The 15,220-nt window shown below is 47.4% G+C and overlaps 1 protein-coding gene across 3 annotated transcripts; it reads left to right on the forward strand.

The window, feature by feature from the left end:
- Nucleotides 1–1,579: 1,579 nt before the first annotated feature.
- LOC113616799 (G-protein coupled receptor-associated sorting protein 2-like) lies at nucleotides 1,580–6,149 on the forward strand. 3 transcript variants are annotated; one of them, XM_027100167.1, is made up of 3 exons: nucleotides 1,580–2,167; nucleotides 2,513–2,589; nucleotides 2,805–6,149. In XM_027100167.1, exon 3 carries the CDS (start codon nucleotides 3,239–3,241, stop codon nucleotides 5,807–5,809), a length of 2,571 nt encoding a protein of 856 aa, XP_026955968.1. In that variant the 5' UTR covers nucleotides 1,580–2,167; nucleotides 2,513–2,589; nucleotides 2,805–3,238; the 3' UTR covers nucleotides 5,810–6,149. The 3 variants fall into 3 exon arrangements, with proteins under 3 accessions (XP_026955968.1, XP_026955966.1, XP_026955967.1); XM_027100165.1 differs by having other exon boundaries at nucleotides 2,823–6,149; XM_027100166.1 differs by having other exon boundaries at nucleotides 2,913–6,149.
- Nucleotides 6,150–15,220: the final 9,071 nt, after the last annotated feature.

The following is a 15,220-nucleotide window of genomic DNA, read 5'->3' on the forward strand; positions in this document are numbered from 1 at the left end:
ACCTGGCTATGGGATGAGAGACAGGGAGGACTGTCTGAGCCGGTGCGTGTCCTGAGAGGGAAAGGCCCTCTTTCCTGGGCAACTGCGGGGGCGGCGAAATGGCAAAGTGTGCTACCGTGCTACCACTGCGACTGAGAAAATGGCAGTGTGGCAGACAGGATGACGACACTGGCGCAGACAGGTGGTTTGTTTCCTCAGGCCAGAGGTCTATCTAGGGCTGCCTTCCCTTAGAAGAGGGGCAGTGGCTCGGCCTCCACGGGCGCCGCCTCCCACCTTCCTCCCGCCCGCGGCGCCAGAAGGTGGAAAGCAGACCCGGGGAGGGCCGTCCTCACAGCTCCTCTGCCGCTGGCGCCCAGGGAGGATGGCGGGTGCGATGGGGGAGGGTAGGGGGGCGGACTCCGATCAGTCCGGTACACACACAGACAGACACACACACACACAACACACACACACAACACACACACACACACACACCCCGGGACGATCTGTATCCATCCGCTGCTCCCTCCAGCGCGGCCCCTCCCTACCCTCCCGACCCCGGCCCCCACTGCCCACCGCCCACTGGCCCCACACGCTGCGGTGCCAGAAGTGTGCGGGATGGGAAGGGTGGTCGCCCGACGGGGGGCGGTGGAGGGCCGGCGTGGCCCCGCCCCTGAGGCCGGGACTCCTCCAGGCCCCGCCCCTTTCTGGGTCGGAACTACGGTGGGTCTGGGAGGGGGCGTCGAGCCCATTCGTGCAGTATCCCTCCGCCCCCTTCCCGACACCCTCGCCGCGAGCGGTTGGTGCCGCAGCCTTCGTAGCCCCTGCCGGGTTTGGCGCAGCCGCGCGGGGGGCGGGACGCCTCTTTGCCATTCTGCCCGCACGGCGAGCGGTGGGAATCCGAGTGAGGAGCTGCGACAGGAGGGGGAGGCCGACCATCGGGACCCTGCGCCTGCGAAGGCAAGTGGGGGTGTCTTGGGGGCGACGAGCGGCTCACACCCTGCCCCGCGGACCCTGACAGCCTGACGAGGGGGAGGCAACCGGGTCGGAGCGGGTCTCTGAGAGAGGTGCGCATCGTTGGGGGACCCCTGGCGCTGAGGGGGCGGCGACCGGCGGGGACCGGTCCTGGGGCGCGAAGTCTTGGCCACAGGGTTTCCCTCGGATCCTGGGGAGGCGAACGGCGCGGCCGCTCCCCGGCGGGCTTTCTGGGCGCCCGCGCCCCGCCGTCGACGGTGCCTGTGCCAGGAGAGGGCTGTGGGGGAGGCTGCTGCGGGCGAAATGGCGGAGGGGAGCCGTGTTGGGGGCGTTGGGGAGGCCGCCGGGGTTGGCGGTCGGAGCCGGCTGACAAGCGGGAGGGCGCGGGGGGCCGCCCGCCCGGGCCCTGATTCTGGAAAGGGGTCTGTGGGACCCCGCGTGCCGGGTGCTGTCCCTTCCCACAGGCGCCTCTTTGATGCCAGAATGTCCTGTGTGCGCGGTAGGTCTGGCGATTTCAGGCCACAGGGTGCATCTGTACAGGAGAGGCTTGAGAAAAACTAGGGACGGGAAAACGGCCTATATTTCTGAAGTTGTGTGGGGATGGGGGGTGAGGGTGGGCAGCAGCCAGTGACTGGACACCCGAATTGGGATGGGGTGACTGCGACCAGAGCAGGTCAGGCATCCAGGAATGCCTCTTAAAATTCTCCTGTCCACCCGGTTTCTCCACACTTCCTGGCCTTCCTCCCTCACCTCCATCCAAAATTGGGGGTGGAAAAGATGGACTGGGAGGTGAGGGTGGGACAAATTATAAATACAAGTACCACTGCACAACCTGTTTTCTAGAATATGCGGGCGCCCTTCCCCCAATTTATAATGCGCAAGGCAAAGGATGTGGTGCACCTAGTGGTGAATCCTCAGAATTGGAGAAGGGAGCAATGCGAAAAATATGACGTCAAGAGAAGATGTTTGTTATCTGGAATGCTGAAATAGAGGGCCAAGATAAAATGAGAATATTCTACTAAGAGGACTCTGAATATTGAAAGACAGTATATGGAGTCCTATCCTTGATATTGGTCTGTCCATCAGGCGCTTAGTTGCTACCATGGTCTTCTGATTGTCTTAACCTTTTTATCTTTGGTCCATAGGTCTGCTTTAAGGCTGGTTACTTCTGCAAAGAAGGAAAGAAGGAAAAGACTGCCTTAAATCTCTGGAGGTTTGTGCAAAGTGGGGCAATGCAAGGGGCAGCTACAGAGAAAGATTGACAGGTGTTTTTGATCCAGTTGGGTGTCTTTGATTCACATGTCTTACTCTCTTTCTGATTTGCACACTGCTGCAGAACCCGTTTCTCATTTCCTGCAGGAGTATTAGGACTATTGGGGTAGGTGTGGATTGGGCTGTGAATGGGCGGAGAAGACCTGAGAGCAGGAATCAAGCGACAGGAAACATCAGACAAATTAGACACTTAAACAGAAAGAGATATTTGCATCAGGGATCAGGGTGTCTGCCTGTCAACCAAGCACTCAGACTTAATTTCTCCTGTATGTTTACTTATCCATAGGATGGCCTGCTGTTTGCTTAAGGCTTAACACCACTGGAACAAAGCAAGGAGAGGAAAATTTCACCACAACAGTGCAGGTATGAGAATGGGTACAACTTTTGGGTGGGGTAGAGGAGACCAGCACAGGTCCAAGGGTGATTAGGGTCTGGTCTGAGGGCTCCTCAGCCTCTCCCATTGCCAAGATACTTTCCCACCATTTTCTCACCTGTGTTGTAGCAAGCAAAGCAGTGTGACAGCTCTGGGGGTAAAGGGTGTGGGGTGAAATGAGGATAACAGAGAGACTTTCTGATAGCCTAACTCTCCCACGAAGCATTCAAGGTCCAGTCTCTGTGTGTGGGTCTTTGCATGGAGTGACACAGTTGGAAGAGACTCAAAGCCGCACGTCGTTCTCGATTCCTAGATTGATCTTCAGTGGCATCTCTGGTGGTGGTGGAATTGCTGCTAACCACCACCCTCAACAGGTGTGCACCCACCCGGGAACCATCTATCCTCTCCCAGTTTGGTTGTGCTTCTTCTGCACTCTGTCTGTAATATTGGCTGAGACTGGGATTGGAAAGGAGGCTGATTGACTGCTGGACTGGTGATTGACTCTAACTTTTGTTTCCAACTGTATCACCTGAATCATCGAAAGATTAGGGTGTGAAGATAGAAAACTGTGACAGATCTGTGGTAGAGGCTGAGACTGGGATAGTGGTATTTAATCAGGACTCCTCTGTAACTTGTATTATGACTGGGGCTGAGATTGAGCCTGGTGTCCAGGCCAAGCCTGAAAAGAAGCCTGGAGAAGAGGTTGGAGGTGGGGCTGAGAGAGAGAATGAAGTCCCAATGGTGGTCAGACCAAAGGTTAGGACCCAGGCCACACCTGGGGCAAGGCCCAAAACTGAGTCCAAGGCTATGGCTGGGGCAAGGCCCAAAACCGAGTCCAAGGCAATGGTTGGGGCAAGGCCTAAAACAGAGTCCCAGACAATGGCTGGGGCAAGACCCAAAGCTGAGTCGCAGACAATGGCCGGGGCAAGGCCCAAAACTGAATCCCAGGCAATGGCAGGGGCAAGACTCAAAACTGAAGCCAGGGCAGTAGGTGGGGCACGTCCTAAGACTGAAGCCAAGGCAATCCCTGGGGCAAGGCCCAAGGATGAAGCCCAGGCTTGGGCCCAGACTGAGTTCGGGGCTGAGGCAATGTCGCAATCAGAGGGCGTGTCTCAGACCAATGCAGTAACCTGGCCACTGGTCAATACTGAGTCTGGGTCAGCTGCTAAACCTATGGCCCTATCTGTGGATAGGGAACTGGTCAATGTAGACACTGAGACCTTTCCTGGCTCCCAGGTTCAGACAGGAATCCAACCCTGGTTTGGATCGGGGGAGGAAACTAATATGGGGTCTTGGTGCTATCCCAGGTCCAGGGCCAGAGAGGAGGCCTCTAATGAGTCTGGATTCTGGTCAGCAGATGAGACCTCTACAATGTCCTCTTTCTGGGCTGGAGAAGAGGCCAGTATCAGATCATGGCCTAGGGAAGAGGCCAATACCAGGTCCAGGCACAGGGCCAAACATCAGCCTAATCCCAGATCCAGGCCCAGATCCAAGCAAGAACCCTATATTGATTCCTGGTCTGGGTCTGAGGAAGAGTCTGGCAACCCATTGTGCTTGTGGGCTGGAGAAAATACCAATAATTTGTTCAGGCCCAGAGTCAGGGATGAGGCAAATATGAGGTCCAAGCTCAGGACAAAGAGAGAGGACTTTTTTGAATCTGAGTCTGAAGACGAGTACTATAAAGAGTCTTGGTTTTTACCTGGAGAAGAAGCCAATAGTAGATTCAGACCCAGAGACAAGGAAGAGTCTAACACTGTCTTGAAGCCCAGGGCCCAGAAAGATGTTAATAACAGTGACAGGGTCAAACAAGAGCCCAGGTTTGAGGAGGAAGTCATTATTGGGTCCTGGTTCTGGGCAGAGAAAGAGGTCAGTATGGAGGCTGGGGCTTCAGCCATTTGTGAATCTGAGCCAGGGGCCGAGGAGGGGGCCATTGGTGGATCCTTGTTCTGGGCGGAGGAAAAGTCCAGTTTGGGTGCTGTGGCCAGAGAAGAGACCAGGCCAGAGTCTGAAGAAGAGGCCATATTTGGGTCCTGGTTCTGGGACAGGGATGAGGCCTGCTTTGACTTAAATCCCCATCCTGTGTACAAGGCTAGCCCCAGGTTCAGAGATACAGCTGAGGAGGGAGTTAATGTATCATCCAGGCCCCAAACCTGGGAAGAGGTCACTGTTGAATTCAAACCTGGTCCTTGTCATGGGATTGGCTTCCCATCCCCAAGCCCCTTTAGAATTCCTGAGGAAGCAGCATCCGTATACTCTGAAATGTTTGAGGGAAAGCCCAAGAATGTGGAAGTTACCCCAGAAGGGGAAGAGCAGGAATCTTTGCTTCAGCCTGATCAGCCTGACCCTGAGTTCCCATTTCAGTATGATCCGTCCTACCGGTCAGTCAGGGAAATTCGAGAACATCTTAGGACCAGGGAGAGTGCAGAGCCAGAGAGTTGGTCCTGCAGCTGCATACAGTGTGAGCTTAAAATTGGTCCTGAAGAGTTTGAAGAACTCCTTCTATTAATGGACAAAATTCGAGATCCTTTCATTCATGAAATATCTAAGATTGCCATGGGTATGAGGACTGCTTCTCAGTTTACCCGTGATTTCATTCGCGATTCAGGAGTTGTCTCACTTATTGAAACTTTGCTCAATTATCCCTCCTCCCGAGTTAGGACAAGTTTTTTGGAAAATATGATTCATATGGCTCCACCTTACCCAAATCTAAACATGATTGAGACATTCATATGTCAAGTGTGTGAGGAAACCCTTGCTCATAGCGTGGGTTCCCCTGAGCAGCTGCTTGGATTAAGGATGCTTAGACACCTCACTACAACTACAGACTATCACACACTCATTGCCAATTATATGTCTGGGTTTCTCTCCTTATTAACCACAGGCAATGCAAGAACAAAATTTCACGTTCTGAAAATGTTATTGAATTTGTCTGAAAATCCTATGGTGGCAAAAAAACTATTCAGTGCCAAGGCTCTATCGATATTTGTGGGTCTCTTTAACATAGAAGAGACAAATGATAACATTCAAATTGTTATTAAAATGTTTCAGAATATCAGTAGTATTATAAAAAATGGAACAATGTCCTTAATTGATGATGATTTCAGTCTTGAGCCGCTTATTTCTGCATTCCATGAATTTGAGAAGTTAGCTGAGGAACTGCAAGTCCAAATAGACAATCAGAATGATCCTGAGGTGGGACAGCAAAGCTAATATGATTAACCACCTGCCTCTGATCAGCCTTATGTTCCCAAAGAACCCTGAGTAGTGCTTTGGTTTTCAGTCTGGTTTTATTTTGTAACTTATATTTTAATGCTGATGTTAACTTTGTCCAATTCTTGGTTTGAGCTGGATCATTTTGTGGATGCCAAATGACTATTAGTGCTGAAAAAAATTTGCTGATATTTGTCTTGCTGTCCATTGCTGTATTTTTCAGTATTGAGCTTCCAATGAACTGAGCCGCCTGTGTAACCTACCCTGCTATTCATTGTTTAAACATATGGTTCTCTATTCAAGTCTGTGTTTTCAATAAAGTTCTGTGTGAAAAGTGGCAGAAGTGACCCTTCTTCAGTTCAAAATCGAGGTGTAGATACAATGTGCACAGTTACAAACATAGACAATGACTAGTATGACATACATACCTTCATTGGAAAATCCCATTCCTGGATCTTAAGAAGGAAGAGATTACAGTGGGTTGTGGTACTTGAGGAATGCTTCAGAGAAGAGGCACGCACTTAAATTTGGTCACTGAAAAGTAGGATAAGACAACCCATTAGGTCATTCTTGGAAGTGAGCAGTGGCGGTGTAAAGAAAAGTGTGTAATTGGAAAATCTGTTCCAGTAGTATGGATATAACCTGTCTGCCTGGAATAGGTGAGACAAGTTTAATGAGGGATGCAGTTGGAATGAGGCCACTTTGGAGAACTAAGTTGGGCCAGATCTGCACATTTTGCAACACAAAGTACAGGTGTTGCTCAGTGCCACCTGAAGAGTGAAAGAGTACAACAGCACACCAATTAAATGGAGTCAGGAATAAGCTTTCCTTTGTGATCCTAATTCAAGGAAAGTATTAAGGAAATACCACGCAGCTATTAAAAATGTTCTATTTATTGGCATGAAATGACACATGCTTTTATATCTGGTGTAATAGAGAAGACTGTGACATCATCTGTGGAAAATTAGATCCCATTTTAAAAACTGTGTAAATAGACACAATTTCTGTGCAATTTCAATATGACTTTCTAAGAAACTTCATATATTCCATAATCTGGAAGAAAATACACTATGCTAAATAAGTTTTCAGTGACAGACATTGGGGAGATACAAAAATTAATTAGACAAGGATTTTTTTCTTTCAATATGCTTACATCTAGTGCCTCAAGTTGTAGGTGGACATGTTGGAAAGGATACAGTTATGTAAATGAATATATGTTAAAAAGAATTTTTTAGAGATAAACTCATTTAGAAAAGTTGAAAAGGAATGAGACTTCAGAAAGATTAGCTTATGAAATGTTTTAAAGAAAAGTAAAATTACCAAGGTTGCTAAGTTTATACTAGTCTCTTGTACAAAGATGGCAACCTTTTTACATGACTGTTGCATTTGAAAGATCATCACGTTTCCTTTTGGAGTGACAGCAAAGTTCCAAAAGTAGATAGTGGTAATGATTGCACAGCATTGTGCATGTACTTAATGCCACTGAATTGTACACTTTAAAATGGTTAAAATGGTAAGCTTTGTGTTATGTGTGTTTTCCACAGTAATAAGTAAAAACATCATACCATACCTTAAGACAAGAATTGCGGAAGTCAGGGATAGAGTTGGTTTGGAGAGGGAATACAGGCTTATGGGAAATATCATATGTTTTATTATTTTTAGACATGGTGAAATGTTATTTCTGTTTTGTCTGAGGATGTTAATTTTTGAAAAGGTAAAATTATGATTTGTAAATTAGAAATGAACACATGGAAGTTTTTTTTCAACACAACAACTGCTAAGATTATGAGAATGGTTGAAGGAGATGTGTATATACAATATACACAATAATATAAACAAAACATGTATATTAAATTTCATACACACATAGAAAATTAATAAATGTTAGTATAACATTGCTGGATCAAGTACAAAACTGATTGATATCTTAAGGGCGATAAATTGAAACCATTTATGTTATCTGTTCCACTGGACATAAATCATTTCCATAGCTATTGGACAAAATACCTACAAGTTAACATAAGTCTCTTAGGGTTGAAAACTTGCTCTGTCAACAGAAAGTGAAGCCCAGCACTGCACTGAACAAGTATCCAGTAACCTATGTTGTCTTTTCCCAATTTTTGTATAATTTTTCTGACAGTGCAACCTGCTTTCCCCACCACCACCCAATTCTAGGCTGCAAGGTTTATGGAAGTAGGGCAAAGTGGCAGTTTTGCTTCCATTCACAAACCACAAGTGCTAACAGAGATCGTCCTGGTGGTGGAAATTGGAGATTGAATGTTTGTTTTGGCTATCAGTATTTTTCAAGACAGATCCTGTGTGTGTTTTAATACGTCACCCGAGTTTTGCACAGAATACTGAAAGTCAGTTGGTCTCCAAACTCCTCATGGGGTGTTCCTCGCCAGCCCTGTGCTCCTACAGAGCAAGGCCCAGGCTTAGGGCTGGAAGCTTTGGCTCCGAATCCAGCCTTCCTTTCAGCTCTCTATCTTCACCCCATCAGGAGCTTCAGATTGTTCTAGCAAGCAGCTCAACCCCAGAGGCACAAGACTGTGCCCTGCGTGCTGTGGGGCTGCGGCGGACTTGCCGACTGCGCGGTTAAGTGGGGCTAACTGTGGGTCACGTGACCGCACTCTCACTTAGACCGGCGTGGAGGTGTGTCGCACTGAAAAGGGATGGGAAAGACTTGCACCTGACGCTTGACAGACGGCAGTGAGAGGAGTGGTCGGACGTGATGGTGGATGCGTGGGCGGGTGTCTCTCCATGCTGCACTAGCCTGAAAGCTAATCCCTCAGGCGCCCAGAATTATGGCCTTTGTTGGCTGAGGACACAATCCCTCAGCCAATCGCGAGCGTCTTAGCCAGGGTCTGTTTTTGTCCAGGAGCTGAAGAGGCAGGAAGTCATCCTGCGGGAGGCATACGTGGAGGGAAGCATCGGCCGCTGCTAGAGGAGGTGGGCTCGACGCCGGATATTGGCATCCGTGGGAGGTGGTGGTGGAGACTAGGTCCGGGTAGAGGAAGTGTCTCGGAGCCTCGCGCTCCCTCCTGCCTTCTGCAAGCCCCTACCCCACCCTCATCTCCCCGCCCAGCACTGCGTGACTGTTTCTCTGTGTGGGTGGGAGAGGTGGACACGTGGAAGCAGTTGGCTTCAGGGGAGCCCAGAGAGAGGAAACGGTGAAGTGACAATTTGTGAACACCGGTGGCCCTGGATCAGGAAACGCAGGTGTGAGGATACGAACTGTGAGCTACACTCCCTTCCTCCCACCTAGCTGGCACTCATTCTCTACTGTTTGTCTTTTCCAGATTGTGAGACAAGCTCATAATTGGGGGAGGGGGGAGATCCAAGGCTCCAGCTGCCTGGAGATGCAAGAGAGGAATGAACCCCAATCTGGGCAGCTCTGGGGAATGGGAGCTAACAGACTCAGGAGGAGGGAATCTGGATGCTTTGGGCCCTTCACATAGGATTTCTCTTTGGGATACTGCCAAGCTTCTCAACTCCCAAGATGATACCTGGACCTGAGCTCCAGGCAGCAGCTCCCTCCCATCTAGGAACTCAAAAGCTGATACTCCATCTAGGCTCCCTCCTGCTACTGTGCTGGGCCTCAGAATAGGGTTTTTCTGGGAACCATCTATGGAAACTGTTTTATGGATGGTCTCATGTGTCCGCTCTGCAGACACTTCGCTCTCTTCCTTGTGTTTTGCTCTCTGTCCACTTCTTAGGGCTTGTTCCTTTGGTCTTATCCTAGGTAGCAGCCTTTGGTAAGTCCTTGTCCTCTTTCTAACTGAATTATCCCCACTCCCCCTACCCACCTCTCTCTCCCTACCCTGGCATCCACTGGATACCAAGGCAGTTTAAGAAAGTGCCACTAGGAAGTAATGAATTTTCCTAAGCCCACTCATATCCTTATTTTTATACTCACTATAGAGTTGAAACTATGCAGTAATACTACTTCAGGCCCTCCTGTTTATATATATATATATGTTTGTTTTTGTTTTGTTTTGTTTTGTTTTGCGGTACGCGGGCCTCTCACTGTTGTGGCCTCTCCCGTTGCGGAGCACAGGCTCTGGACGCGCAGGCTCAGCGGCCATGGCTCACGGGCCTAGCCGCTCCGAGGCATGTGGGATCTTCCTGGACCAGGGCGCAAACCTGTGTCCCCTGCATCGGCAGGCGGACTCTCAACCACTGCGCCACCAGGAAAGCCCCTTCCTGTGGGCATGTGGGTAAAATTAGAGATTGAGGCCTTAGGACTACCTCCTCCTCTCTTACCCCCTGCCTCCTTTGTATTATCCTCCTCCCTCCACTCTCCAGAATTTTGGTAATATAAGTATCAGGACCAATGTTTAGGTTGTGGCCTTTCCCCTCAAGCTTTGTTGTCTTGTCTGTGCTGTTTTAGAGTTTGACAAACACCTCAAACATCATGTGGTATAAGAAAAAATATATCTAACCTTTGTCCTTGGTTCCTGGCACAGGGCCTGAAAAAACCTTGGAATTTCTTGAGCCCTGGGAGTATCTTTGTTATGCTAATGAACGGACTGTGGTGGGTCCCTAGTTAGCTTCTGGTTGTGAGGATGTGATCTGGTCACTAGAAGGACCAACCACGTGATTAGAGTTGGAGCTTTAGGCCAGCAGGAACTCCAGGGAAGGAAGGAGGGCTGGATTTGGGGTTCGATCACATGAACAGTCCTGCCTATGTAATGAAACCCCAGTGAAAACTTCCTGGTTGGTGAGCACACTGATATCCAGGGAGGGTGATGTTGCCCTGAATCCATGTGAAGAGGACATGGAATCTGTATATCTCAGACCCTTCAAGACCTTGTCCTATGTATATCCTTTCTTTTTTTTTTTTTTGCCATACACGGGCCTCTCACTGTTGTGGCCTCTCCCGTTGCGGAGCACAGGCTCCGGACACGCAGGCTCAGCGGCCATGGCTCACGGGCCCAGCCGCTCCGCGGCATGTGGGATCTTCCCGGACCGGGGCACGAACCCGTATCCCCTGCATCGGCAGGTGGACTCTCAACCACTGCGCCACCAAGGAAGCCCTATCCTTTCTAATAAAACTATAATTCTACATATAGCACTTTTAGTGCTTTTATCAAACTTATAGCAAACTTGCTTTTATCAAACTTATAGCACTTTTATCAAAACTGAGGGGGTCGTGGGAACCCCTGAATTTATAACTGGTCAGTCAGAAGTATGGGTGGTCCCCCAAGTCTTGCAACTGACACCTGATCTCAAGTGGGGGCAGTATTATTGGGGACTGCACCCTTAAACCTGTGGAGTCTGATGCTAACTCCAGGTAGTTGGTGTCAAAGAACTGATGTCAGAATAATAGTGTCACACATCCTTATTTTTAGCAGCCACCCCTAGATTAATATCTGTAAACTGACCTTTGATCCTATGCATCATGCATAAGCAAGTTAAAATAAAGGAGGCAGAGCCTACCAGTGTATTATGGGTGAAAAAAGCAGCATATGTTTTTGTGGCATGCGTCTACAATTTAGATGATTTTTAAAGTTCTCTCTATATTTTTTCCTTATCAGAGTTCCCTCAGCCTGTATTTCCTGTTGGGGGTACTGCATTTATATTTGGGGAACTTCACACTGCAGTCTGGAGAGATACCTCTAAGTCCCACATGCATCCCAGGGCAGATGCTTAACTAACTCACGCCTGTGGGTTTTTTCAGTCTCAGCCAAAGCACTGGGTAAGTGTGGGGGGGGTGTCCATGCATGAAGATGATTATCTCTGTTCTGATCACTCCTTGAGTAGCACTTGTAAGGGCCAAGATCATCCCTCAGTTTTTTCCTGGGAGTGTAGTTGAAGTAAATACCTCAACACTCATATAGCCCTTTTGTTTCTGCCCCCTTTCGGGATAAATATTATGGGCTATCTCATGTAATAAATATCAGGGCCTGTTCAGATGTCATTTGACCTACAATGTTGCTGCCTGGGGATAAAATTAGAGTGAATTTGTCATCTGTCCAATCATGAATGAAAGAAGGGTATCTTACAGCACAGCTGACCCTCTACTCTGCCCCCAATTTCAAAAAAGCAGCCTTCAGTGGGATCTCGTCTATAAAATACTACCAGGTCCCCAATGGAGGGTTTCAAGTCCCTGTACTTTCCCATACAATTCTACCTTTCCATCTCCATTTCTAACACATTCTTCCAAGTCAGGGCCAGGACCAGAATGAGATAAAGATACAATTTAAGGAGGCACTCACTCGTGCCTCACCCAGTCCATGCCCTGCTCCACTTTGCCTGCACTCAAGCCACATGGGACTATCTGCTATTTTCCAACCCAACTATACTCTGTGCTTTACTACTTTTGTGCATTTCCCCAGGCTTTTCCCTCAATCTTCAATGCCCTCATGCCCTTTCTCTGCCTGTAGGAAACACAGTCATCCTTTTAGGCTCAGCTCAAATGCTAGGGCCTGTTTGAAGTCTTTCTGATACTCTCACCCTTACTCTTTGCCCCTTGGTAGAAAGTAATGCCTCCATCCTATGTACGTACACAGTATTTTATTCACCCCTATTTTAGCATTTGTTTCTTTGTATCATGCACTGGAGCGTTTTTTATGAATAAGACAGAACTAGTGTTGAGGGCCAGGTGGCATAGAGGAAGAAACTTGGACTCTGAAAGTGTGAATCAGACCCCAGTCAGTCTGACCTCAATGCCTGAGCCTTTTACTACTTTTCATAGTACAGTCGTCCTTCTGTATCCAGGGGGGATTGGTTCCAGGACCATCCAGAGATACAAAAATCCACAGATGCTCAAGTCCCTTATATAAAATGGCATATTATTTGCACATAACCTGTGCGCATCTCCCCATATACTTTATTTTATTATTATTATTTTTAAACATCTTTATTTTATTTTTTTTGGCTGCACTGGGTCTTCCTTGCAGCACACAGGCTCTTGGTTGCGGCACATGGGCTTGTCTCTGGTTGTGATGCTTGGGCTTAGTTGCCTGGTAACATGTGGGATCTTAGTTCCCCGACCAGGGATCGAACCTGCGTCCCCTGCATTGGAAGACAGACCCTTAACCACTGGACCACCAGGGAAGTCCCCTCCCCATATACTTCAAGTCATCTCTAGATTACTTACAATACCTAATACAATGTAAATTCTGCGTGAATGTTGTAAATACAATGCCAATGCTACATAAATAGTTGCCAGTGTGTGTCAAATTAAAGTTTTGATTTCTGGAACTTTCTGGAGTTCTTTGATTCAAATATTTTTGATCCCTAGTTGGTTGAATCTGTGGATGCGGAACCCGGGATATGGAAGGGTGACTGTACTTATTGTTAATATCAAGATTTAATGAGTGCTTTATAAGTGCCAGATACTCTTCTAAGGGTTCTAAATATATTAACTTATTTAATCCTCAAAACAACTGTATAGAGTAGATGCTGTTATTGTCTCTGTTCTACACATGAGGAAGCTGAGGCACAGACTCGTAACTTGGCAAGCTCAGTTAGCAGAGCTTGATTTGATTAGCGGAGGAGCTGAGATTCAAACCTTTGTAGTTTGAATCTGGAGCTGGCATGTGTTGCCACTACACTACATCTATTGGGTTGGCCAAAAAGTTCGTTCAAACTTTTTTGCGAGCCCAATATATCCCTCTAGTGCTAATTATCACTAAAAGCTGCCATCATCACCATGACTATCTTCATCATCAGATTTTCTCCTCCTTACAGCTTGTAGCAAAGTACTTTATTCATCATAAAGAAACTTGAACCTGAGTGTTGCTAGACTCCCTGCCCCTTGTCCCCTTCTACCTGTGAATCAGCATACTCCGGATTTTCCTTCCTTCCCAACTTAATGGGCCATCATTTTTACTACTCACCTACCTCATCCTCTAGCGCCTGGCTCCACTGTCCTGGCAAAATCTCAGCTCTTGATAAATCCCAAATATCCACCTCCTTCTATACCTGTGTTGCTTAGTACAGTGCACCTGGGGAAAGTTAACCAAAACTTTCTGGCTGTTGACACTATGAATTTATCTTTCTCTACCTCAGTACAGTCCTCAGGATAGAAAGCAGATAACCTTTGATATCTTTACACTATGGATATTTCACATGGGTGCACTTCCACACAATGACTCTCTGAATTGAAACTAGGCTTATCTATAAGCTCACGTATTTAATGTACCTCTGAACCCCCTAGATAAGTAAGGTTTAGGTTTTCTGCCTGAAGCCTTCCTTTTCAATCTAAAACAGAAGCCAATCACAGTTGTCAGACCTCTAGCAATCATTAGGCAAGATGTTCAGAATCTACAGTTTTCCTTTCATGTGGAAACATGAGTTCTGCCACTGGTTTTAAGAGGTAGGGCTTACTGACAGACAAAAGTCAGGAACTATTACTCACTGAAGCATTGTTTTGTGCCTGAGCATACATAACATTTAGGATTGTTCCATATAACAAGGAATTCAACTAAAACTAACTTTATAAGGAAATTTATTATCCACAGATCAGAAGTACTGAGGCAGAGAAGTCTTGGTGATTGTTTGATTCAGCTAAGGACTCAGCTTTTATCCATCTCTTTCTTCTGCCATTCATAATATCAACTTCCATCCTAAGGCTGGAAACTTGATGGCTGCAAGGAGTCAAGCAACTTTCCAAGGAAGAAAAGGAGATACCTTTACTGATGGCTTTGTCTTATGAGTGAGGACACTTTCCTCAAAAATCCTTCTGCAATCTTCTCTTCTTCATGTCTCATTGAGCAGAGTTACATCACCAGCCATTCCTGAACCAGAGTACCAAGGGGATGCATTATCCTTAGACCAAGCAGACTCACCTCTGGAATTTGGATCAGCCTCCCTGTGGCACATCACCACAAGGAGGAGGGAGCATACTTATGTAAAAGTGATGTTCTTTTAGTAAAGGGTTATGTTAAGCAACACAGAATATACAAAGCACCAAGGTTGCAGTAAGAAAGAGCACAGCGGTGATGTCTTAGCAATCATGACCTCTAAAAGCCACCGTGGAGATCGCATCTACTCTTTTTTTTTTTAACATCTTTATTGGAGTATAATTGCTTTACAATGGTGTGTTAGTTTCTGCTTTCTAACAAAGTGAATCAGTTATACATATAAATATGTCCCCATATCTCTTCCCTCTTGCGTCTCCCTCACTCCCACCCTCCCCATCGCACCCCTCTAGGTGGTCACCAGGCACCGAGCTGATCTCCCTGTGCTATGCAGCTGCTTCCCACTAGCTATCTATTTTATGTTTGTAGTGTATATATGTCCATGCCACTCTCTCACTTCGTCCCAGCTTACACTTCCCCCTCCCCATATCCTCAGGTCCATTCTCTAGTAGGTCTGCGTCTTTATTCCCATCTTGCCCCTAGGTTCTTCATGACCTTTTTTTTTTTTAGATTCCATATATATGTGTTAGCATACGGTATTTGG

Source organism: Aethalodelphis obliquidens, unplaced genomic scaffold, assembly GCF_003676395.1.
Source record: "Aethalodelphis obliquidens isolate GAN/ISIS:26980383/991018 unplaced genomic scaffold, ASM367639v1 scaffold518, whole genome shotgun sequence".
In the NCBI taxonomy this organism is placed as follows: Eukaryota; Metazoa; Chordata; class Mammalia; order Artiodactyla; family Delphinidae; genus Aethalodelphis; species Aethalodelphis obliquidens.

What these genes read in the sequence shown, in the direction of transcription:
- LOC113616799 (XM_027100167.1), top strand. Translation starts at nt 3,239, where the DNA reads ATGACTGGGGCTGAGATTGAGCCTGGTGTCCAGGCCAAGCCTGAAAAG.